At 46.3% G+C, this 9,878-nt stretch overlaps 2 protein-coding genes across 2 annotated transcripts in view; one reads left to right on the top strand and one right to left on the bottom strand.

Moving 5' to 3' along the window:
• il17ra1a (interleukin 17 receptor A1a) overlaps positions 1-534 on the bottom strand; it is a 6,186-nt gene extending 5,652 nt beyond the window's left edge. Inside the window, exon 1 of the mRNA XM_034674138.1 lies at positions 358-534. Coding sequence (XP_034530029.1) covers positions 358-462 — 105 coding nt within the window. The 5' untranslated portion in view covers positions 463-534. The remainder of the gene's footprint in view (positions 1-357) is intronic.
• Positions 535-1,050: 516 nt separating this feature from the next.
• Positions 1,051-9,526, top strand: rergla (RERG/RAS-like a). The gene is made up of 9 exons (XM_034673065.1): positions 1,051-1,167; positions 1,270-1,747; positions 3,772-4,155; positions 4,728-5,067; positions 5,406-5,682; positions 5,801-5,857; positions 7,252-7,325; positions 7,973-8,121; positions 8,335-9,526. Exons 5-9 carry the CDS (start codon positions 5,631-5,633, stop codon positions 8,618-8,620), a joined length of 618 nt encoding a protein of 205 aa, XP_034528956.1. The 5' UTR covers positions 1,051-1,167; positions 1,270-1,747; positions 3,772-4,155; positions 4,728-5,067; positions 5,406-5,630; the 3' UTR covers positions 8,621-9,526.
• Positions 9,527-9,878: the final 352 nt, after the last annotated feature.

The following is a 9,878-nucleotide window of genomic DNA, read 5'->3' as shown; positions in this document are numbered from 1 at the left end:
ATGTGTCCCAGTGTTTGACTCTACATGTTTCTGAAACAGGAGAGGATGATCTGTTCAGTGTTTACAGACTGTTTCAAATCACATGAAGAGACTCAGTTTGAATCTCAGTTCAGTCCTCAGACTAACACCGCATGGTTCCCCTCCTCGTGCCCTCTCTGTTTACACACGTCTTTATGAACTACCTGTATAAAGGAAGTTCGTGATGACCTGTTTGTAAACATGTTATCATGAACGTAAACAGTCTCAGACTGAAAACACATTAAGACTCGCGCTGCGCAGCTTCAGACTCTGAGTCAGAGCTACCTGTCTGACCTGAGCGCAGGTGAGACTTCAGGTGAGACTTCAGGTGTGACCTACCTGTCGGGAGCAGTTTGCTGGAGGCCACGATGAGACCCTGAGAGACCAGGACCCGGACACACACAGCAGCAGAAATAGAGACCGTCGGAGAAGAAGAGGGTTCATTTTAGAAGTTTAGATTCAAACTGGAGCGGAAACTCTCTCAGAGCAAAACTTCCTGATCTCTATGCAAATCACCTGTACTGGTTACTGTAACTGACGTCATGGTGTATTCAGGGAGACTCGGAAACCAGAGCATCAACCTCACACAGAGCTGAAACTCCACAGAGAGGATTTGATAACTTTTTACTTAAGAGACACAAACAACTACTTTAATAAGTCAAATAAACACGAGGTCAAACAGGAAACATCAGGCTCTGTTTTATATTCATGTCAGTTAGTAAACTCACAAAGTTTCAACAGAAACAACTCAAGATTCAGTCAATGAGAATATTTATGAAGCAGAAACTTATAAAATGTGATGAAACCAAACAGAAGCTTTAAGAACATGATCATATACAGCAACACATGCAGAGAGAGTGTTATATATCCTGCAGACCTTAAATACATCACACACACTGATTCATGCATCAGAGGAAACTTCTGATCTTTACATAATCACTAGATCTAAAGTGTCAGCTTCACTTTGAACTCATCTCTGAGGAGGAAACATGAATTCAGAGAGAGGAGGAGAGCTGCGTTTCTACCAATCCAACAGCAGAGGGCGCAGGAGGGCCTCGCTCACTGCAGTAGGTAGGACCTCTGTGTGACGTCGAAGTCTTAGCTCTGGAGTTCACCTCATGAGGATCAGGATCTCGTCAGAGGGTTCAGGTAGGTATTTACTGATCAGAGCTCTTCATCCTGAAATAAAAACTCTGATTTAAACGCTAGTCTCTGTGAACCCTGTGAAGCTGACTGTGATAGGTACTTTAGCCCAGGAGGCCATGACAGGTGTACCTGTCTCTAACGTCTGTGCTCAGGTGTGACTCCGCTCTGGGCAGACTGCAGCAGGAGGCTCATCAGGTCTGTAGCAGGAGAGGAGAACAAAGAGGATAGAGTCAAACATGAGGCAGAGCTGCTCCGATCACTGAAGGGATTACCGGAGACAGCTCAGATGTGTTATCTGATGCTCAGGTGTCCTCAGTCCCAGGTGTGCTTGATCATCCTGACAGATTAACCTCTGAACATTAAAATCATCCTCAGCTTCACAAACCATCACTGAACCACAGAGAGGGCTCTCCCTCATACCTCACACCTGGACCTGACAGCATAATCCAGCACACCAGGATTACGCAGACAGCCTGCACCCGCACTGCTCAAAGACAGTTCTGGATCAGCGTCGTGCAGCAGAGCAGAGAAGCTAAGGAGGATCAGGGGGGTGAGATGAGGGTCCACCTTCAGGTGAGTTCAGGTGTGTGTAGACCTGACAGAGATGAGGGGATGATGAACCCGGTTTAAAAACAAACAAACCAAAGTTTGACAAAGTGGATTCAGTTTATGACACGAAGGCCTCAGAGTCCGGGAGAGATCTCTATACTGAAGTTCAGGTCCTGTAGCTGTTAGCTCTGTGTTAGTTCAGCTAGCTCTGTGTTAGCTAACACTCTTTGAACTCTCTCTGTCTCCTCTCTCTGGCCTGTGTGAGTTATTCTGTGGTATATAATCTGAGCCTGTAATCTGTGTTTACTCTGTTCATATCTGACTGTTATGGTCCTGATATCTGCAGGGAGGAAGAACGTTCCTTTAATAGCAGTGAAGTCGTTCTGTCATCCATCAGAGCTGACCCTCATCTTCCTTCCTCTGACCCTCATCTTCCTCCCTCTGACCTGAGCTCTGAGGAAGTCTAACTTTAACCTGAGACACTCAAACAAACTATATTAATAAACCTCCAGCTGCTGATATAGAAACGGTCTCTGTTATATCTAATATTAGACTGTTCTGGTCTGAGTCGAGCTCTCTGTCAGAGGAGTCCTCTCTTTGTTTTCATTCTTTTTATTCAAAAACACTCAAACAAATAAAACTCCTGAGATTCAAAATAGAACCTGGTTCTGATCCTCGGTGGTCGAGCTACACACGAGGATCTCCATCTCTGTCTGTCTGTGGTTCTTCCTCCTCTGTGTGGAGGGGTCGGCTTGTCCTGGTCCTGCAGCAGCAAACACGTGAGCAGTCTGCTCTCTGTTTCCTGCTCCTTTGTCTCTGAAGGAGATAATTATGATTCATTAACCTCTCCTCCCCCTCTTCCTGCTGGAGGAGGTGAAGGACTCTCTCCATCAAAGGTTCAATAGAGAGGATTCAATTAGAGCCCTGGTGAAGCTCTGCAGGTTGAAGAGCTGCTGCCTGAGAGACCTCTGTCACTCTGATGTGATGTCAGATAACAGCCTGAAGGACACAACAAGCTCCTTATAAACAACTAACAATAAACAATAAACAAGACTCCAGCTGATCCTCAGATTCAGGAGGATCATCACAGACTCAGAGATATAGAGCTCCACAGAGTCAGGCCTGAATGTGACCTCAGGAAGATCACAGACTTTAAGACTCTACGGTGTAACATCAAGAAGTCTGCTCGAGTAGCGTGCTGACGCAACCTAAAGCTGTCGGCCACACTGAACACTGAACAGGCAGAAACATCAAGCAGAACCAGACTGCTTGATGACGTCTGCCTTACTTTACTGATCTACCTACAGTGAATCAGATCACAGTTGTTACTCTCCTTTAACTAACCACAGGGTCAATCAAACCATGAAGAAGAGGGACGGACCTTTAAAATGTTAAAAAGAACTCCTCCTGATTCAGATCCATTATTTCAAACCGTATTTCAGATCTCTGCAGCTTCACTCATCTACAGACTGAAACATAACGAACACATGTTTACTCTGAAGAGTCAGCAGGACACCACAGGGTCGTCTGCACAGAGACGGATATCTGTCATAAAGGAGACTACGTTATAGATTATTGATCAGACAGGCCTAGACCTGATCCATGAGGACACCGGTGTTAGTGTGACACTCTGAGGGGATGTGTTCAGGTGCAGGTTCAGGATGCTAACGGTCCTCTTCATCGCTCTGTTTGGAGGATTGATTCCCCTCCATGAGACGCTGTCCTCTGTCAGATCAGGGATCGAGCGTGTCTCTGAGGTTTCAGCTCTCAGAGGAGGAATCATACATGATCACAGTCTGCTTCATGAGAGGAGGAGGAGAGGAAGCTCTATGTATGTGTGTGTGTGTGTGTGTGTGTGTGTGTGTGTGTGTGTGTGTGTGTGTGTGTGTGTGTGTGTGTGTGTGTGTGTGTGTGTGTGTGTGTGTGTGTGTGTGTGTGTGTGTGTGTGTGTGATATATATCCATAGTTATAAACTCTCAGACTCAGAGTTTGTTTGTCCCTACATGGAGCGCGAGCAGCAGATGATCTGACGCTGAGCAGACTCTTCCTGGTGTTTAGGTCTGGATGCTTCAGATCCTGGTTCTCTGATAAGATGAAGAACAGTTGGAGTAAACAGCGGAGATAAAGTCAGAGTCCTGATCTCAGGGTCTTTCATTAGTTCAGCTCAGAGCGCTCTGAGAGGGGGAGCAGTTTGTGTCTCTGAACATTCACTCTTCATGAAGCAGATCCTGAATCCTCCAGAGACCACAGATCAGAGCCACAGAGCTGAGCTCAAAGAGGTCCACATGCTGGAGACACTGATTACTTCCTGCTGATCTAGAAACAAACAGGGAGCTGAGGATGAAGCCTACTCACCTGGCTAACAGCTACAGCACACCCACCTGTCACTCAAAGAGGCCACGCCCCTAATCCTCAATTTAACCCTTAATCTGCTGTAAACAGGTGAGTAGTATATAAACTCAGCCTACATCAGTCATGAATAGAGTTGCCTCAATGGCACTAATGCTCCCCCTCTCTGTACGACTCTGAATGACTCTGAAAAGACTCTAAACGACCCTGTATGACTCTGAACGAGTCTAAATGAGTCCGTACGACTGTTTGACTGAACGACTCTGTACGACTCTGTACAACTCTGAACGACTCTGAACCTGCACGACTCTGAACAACTCTGAACCTGCCAGCCTCTGAATAACTCTGAACGACTCTGAACGACTCTGAGTGACTCTGAGTGACTCTGAATGACTCTGAGTGACTCTGAATGACTCTGAGTGACTCTGAGTGACTCTGAACGACTCTGAACGACTCTGAATGACTCTGAGTGACTCTGAGTGACTCTGAACGACTCTGAACGACTCTGAACGACTCTGAACCTGCACAACATCTAAACCACCTCCAACATCAAACTCCTTTATTAACACTACAGAAACCCTCACATTGTCCATGCAGAGCGTGTCTGTTCAGTGATCCACAGCCAGCAGCAATCCACAACCTGACAGAAACCCTTCCTGTAACAGGCAGAGATCTCCAAAAGGTCCAGATTCACTGAGACGAGGAACAGGCAGAGACCTCCAACAGAACCAGAATCTTTAAGACCAGCACCAGACTCTCTGAGACCAGATATCTGCTCTGACATGGAAACAGTAAAACAAGTGTCAGAGCTGCAGCCGTCCTGAGTCACAGCAGCATGAAGCTGATTTAAATAAATTCCTCCTTGAGACGGATCGTCACGCTCACCTGAAGACACCTGAGACCAGGAGAGGGGACTTTATGTGAGCTCAGCCTACAAACACAGATGATAAGAGGATGTGTGGACTCTGACTCTCTGAGCCGTCAGAGGCTGTAGACGGACTCATGGTGAGATCAAACCTCTGAATGTTTTTAATGTTTCATGACCTGAAGAAGAGAAACAGTTTATTGATAATTCAACTAGAGAATATTTAATTTTATAAAGTTTAAATAAATATAAAGAAGGATTAAAGTTTAATACAACAGAGGATCATGATTTAGTTTGATCTCCTCCCTATGTGAAGTCTGAAAGTCTGACCCTGATGTTGAACCTGAACAGAGACCGGGTGTTGATCCTGCAGACCTTCATCGATCATCAGAAATCAAATCATTGAATTAAGGTCATGTAAACAAGAGGTGACGTCACTAATTACTAATTTATCCTTACATGGATCGACGGAGATCAGAAACGCCCCAAGTCCCCCCTCCTCCCGCCCGGGCCTCCCTCAGAGTCTCCCCGCTCCTCAGGACCATCCCCCCGGCCAGCTGCAGAGGAGGACCCGGAGCTGCATAGGAGGACCCGAAGACTCAGACCGAGACTGAGACCCGGACCTGTTCCTCTTCGGATCCACAGAACATGAACCGGGCAGGATCCGTTTTTACCTGAGACCGGATCTGATCTCCCAGGGAACATGAATGACATCAAGATCGCAGTTTTAGGAAGCGAGGGAGCAGGAAAGACAGGTAGGAGGGCAAGATGGAGGGAGAGGAGGAGAGAGACCCGGTACCTGACTTCACCTGCTCACAAGTCTGTCTGTCTGTCTGTCTGTCTGTCTGTCTGTCTGTCTGTCTGTCTGTGCAGCTCTGATCGTCCGGTTCCTCACCAGGAGATTTATCGGAGAGTACGCTTCTTCTTCAGGTAATTATCGATCATCTGCGATCAGTCTTCTTCTTCCTCCATGAAACATGATGTTTATTTCTTCTTCAGTGACAGTTATTGATGCAGATCTTCAAACTCAGAGTCCTATTTCTGAAGCTGACTAAATAATCAATCAATAATCATCAGGTGTGACGTCATGTTTTACTTATAAAGTCGTGCTGAGTTTTATTGTCTGCGGTCACATCTGGACTGAACTCTGAGCAGCACACTTCATATGAATGTGATTACATGAAGAGACACTCTGCTCTGCATGAACGTGGGTTTATAAATTTCACCTGTCCTCTGATTACATTCACACCTGTCTGTAATATGCCTGTGTGATACTCTGAGCCTGTCCACCTTCACCTGAGATGTAGTGTCACCTGTGCTGCAGGTGTTTACAGATGTAGTGTCACCTGTGCTGCAGGTGTGTACAGATGTAGTGTCACCTGTGCTGCAGGTGTGCAGAGATGCAGTCTCACCTGTGCTGCAGGTGTTTACAGATGTAGTCTCACCTGTGCTGCAGGTGTTTACAGATGTAGTGTCACCTGTGCTGCAGGTGTTTACAGATGTAGTGTCACCTGTGCTGCAGGTGTGTACAGATGTAGTCTCACCTGTGCTGCAGGTGTGCAGAGATGCAGTCTCACCTTTGCTGCAGGTGTGTACAGATGTAGTCTCACCTGTGCTGAATGTGTGTACAGATGTAGGCTCAACTGTGCTGCAGGTGTGCAGAGATGTAGTGTCACCTGTGCTGCAGGTGTGTACAGATGTAGTGTCACCTGTGCTGCAGGTGTGTACAGATGTAGTCTCACCTGTGCTGCAGGTGTGCAGAGATGCAGTCTCACCTTTGCTGCAGGTGTGTACAGATGTAGTCTCACCTGTGCTGCAGGTGTGCAGAGATGCAGTCTCACCTTTGCTGCAGGTGTGTACAGATGTAGTCTCACCTGTGCTGAATGTGTGTACAGATGTAGGCTCAACTGTGCTGCAGGTGTGCAGAGATGTAGTGTCACCTGTGCTGCAGGTGTGTACAGATGTAGTCTCACCTGTGCTGCAGGTGTGCTGTGACGGTGTCTCTCTGCAGGTGTCTCTCACCTGTGGAGGAGTGAGTCAGGTGAATCTGTGGCAGTGGTTTTATAATCCCTCCTTAGAGAGTAACAGTTAAATCTGTTGTTCACACTCTCTCAGAGTGATGGAGAGAACCGAAGGAGGTGTGAGAGGATGCTGATGGAGAGACCGTTCTCAGAACGACAGATGGATCACAGAGACAGATTCACTCTCATGTCTCTGACTTTCATCGACATCCTGGATTTATAAAGTCTCTTTATTGTGAGGAGACTCTGAAATGAGAGGACTCTCATCCTGTCTTCTCCTCCTCCTTTCTCCCTCCATCTCAGAGAGCATCTACAGGAAGCGTGTGTCAGTGGACGGGAGGCAGGTGAACCTGGAGCTCTATGACCCCTGCTCTCAGGTCAGTTCACACAGAGAGGTCGAAAGTCACCATGAATGCAGACTTAGATACATTCAAACATCATGTCATGTCACAGCGCAGGAAGTTTACACAGAGGTTTACTTTCTCTGTTCTCATGTCAGAAATTATTAAATTATGAAAGACGATCCTCTGCTCCCGACGAGGATTCAGCATCTAGACAGAAAACAGAATCAAAATCAAACCCTGAGTTATAAACAGCATCAAACTCACCTCCTCTCTGCTGTTAGTGAACGCACCTCTCTGCTGTAAGTTAATGCACCTCTCTGATGTTAGTGAATGCTTCTCCCTGCTGTCAGTGAATGCACCTCTCTGCTGTTAGTGAACGCTCCTCTCTGCACATGAAGAGAGGTCTCTGGCTGTAAGCTGCGTTCTCCTCCTGCAGCTCTGTGTCTGATGTAAAGAATCAGACTCTGAGGGTGAAGTTAAAGCAGATGAGAGTCATTTATCTGAGTTTACAGAGACACAGCAGCTGAACCTCCGGACCGAGTCCAGGATCACGTCCATCAATCTGAGTCCAGAAAGGCACAGACACAAAGTGAAACCTGTTTCCAGCTCCTCTCTGAGTCTAATGATCTGAACTTTGAGGTTAAGTCTCTAACAGATGATGTTTGTGTTTGTGTCTTTAGCCTTGTGACGGTAAATCCACGTTAAACGATCAGATCCTGTGGGCCGATGGGTTCATCGTGGTCTACGACATCAGTGACTACTCCTCCTTCATCACGGCTACCGCCATAGTTCACCTGATCAGAGAGACACACCTGGGGACTGCTAAGAGGTGTGATCATGATAAATACATCCATGTTAATACGCTTTATTTATTCAGCAGTCAACATCTTTACTTTAACTTCAAAGCAAAGTGACCCTCCTGAGATCACCAACATCTAATCACTGAGACCAAAACTCTTTAGATTATATCAAGCATGCACAGACAGTGACTCTCAGAGTCTGACTCTTTGACTCTCTGACTCTGTGACTCTCTGCCCCACAGGGACGTGGACTCTCTGGTCTTCCTGGTTGGGAACAAACAGGATCTGTGTCACCTGAGGGAGGTCAGGCGTGAGGAGGCTCAGCGTCTGGCGTCCGAGTCTCACTGCCACTTCTACGAGCTGTCAGCTGCCGAGCAGCACCAGGAGGTGGCGCTCATTTTCTCCAAGATGGTGCAGAACGCCAGTGTGGGCGTGAAGGCCAAAGAGCGTCGCAGACGCCCGAGCGGGTCCAAGTCCATGGTCAAACTGATCAACAACGTCTTCGGGAAGAGGAGGAAGTCCGTGTGAGGACACGAGGACAGCTGTTAGGACTGAACACCTGAGACCCCCTGAGACCCCCTGAGACCCCCTGAGACCCCCTAACCCTGCTCCTGTGTGCTGGATCATGTTCTCCAGTACTTAAAGTCTGATTATAAAGACGTGCTGACAGCTTGTCGTCTCTGTCTGCTCTCCCGCTCTCTGTAAAGTCTGGGATATTTTAATCCCACATGAACCTGAGATTCCGATTTAATCTGATCAACCTGGAGATCTTTGTTGTGCTTTAATTGAGGATTATGTGGATTATATTCCAGATTAAATGTTTGATGTTTGATGTAAAATATCTCAGATATGATGTGGATCAGTGTTTCTGAAGCCGGTTTAATCTGATCAGATTAAAACCGTCAGATTGAATCAGATCTAAAATATGGGTTAATAAAATAAACACAATGTGATTTTATTAATCTGTGCAGTGACAGTGCGGATTAAAAAGACTTTATGGATGTTAATAAAATAAAGAATTACGTCCTCATATCTATATCAGCCGACAGGATCTGTGAGTGCGTGGATTTTGGCATCCCCTGTGGACAACATGTGTAGCATGTAGTTCCAGTTTTATTTTGAAAATCAAGACCAAAGTAATCTGGATTATCTGATCGTAGAAAGTGAAATCTGGATCTCTAAATCCTTCTGATCTGGCTCCCTCAAAGATTCAGTTCACTGACCTCTGGGAGCAGAAACACTTGACCTTTGACCTCTCTGTATCTGCACATGATGTGAACTGATGATGCGGTCTGCAGGGAGATCTGTACGGGACGACTGAGAGTCTGAATAACAAATACTGATGTGATGGTTTGGTCTCAGATAAGACCACGAATCACAACGAATCACAACATCAAGGTAAAATTATTAAAAAGAAACGTGTCTCAAATAAAAGGTCTCAGGTTTGTGTGTGTGTGTGTGTGTGTGTGTGTAAAACCTGTAAAACGTCAGATTTAACTGAGCAGAGACAAGGGAACAAATACACGAGTTCAGAGTCAGAGATGTAAACTGGTCTAACGTGGTTTCATGAACTGGTGATGGTTAAGAGTAAAAACTTTTCTTTTAAGATGGACAGATGAAACCGAGACATAGCCACGCCCCCTACATGCTGACCTTAAACAGACTAAAGCTTCATCCTCCTCCTCTTCATCACTCTTACAGACTCTGAACCAGCTGACCTCACGCTGACAGAAACACTGACTGCATTCCTGCAGCTCTCTCTCACTCTCAGCAGAGACACACCTGT

This window comes from Notolabrus celidotus, chromosome 21, assembly GCF_009762535.1.
Source record: "Notolabrus celidotus isolate fNotCel1 chromosome 21, fNotCel1.pri, whole genome shotgun sequence".
In the NCBI taxonomy this organism is placed as follows: Eukaryota; Metazoa; Chordata; class Actinopteri; order Labriformes; family Labridae; genus Notolabrus; species Notolabrus celidotus.
This window is presented reverse-complemented; position numbering and strand designations above follow the sequence as displayed.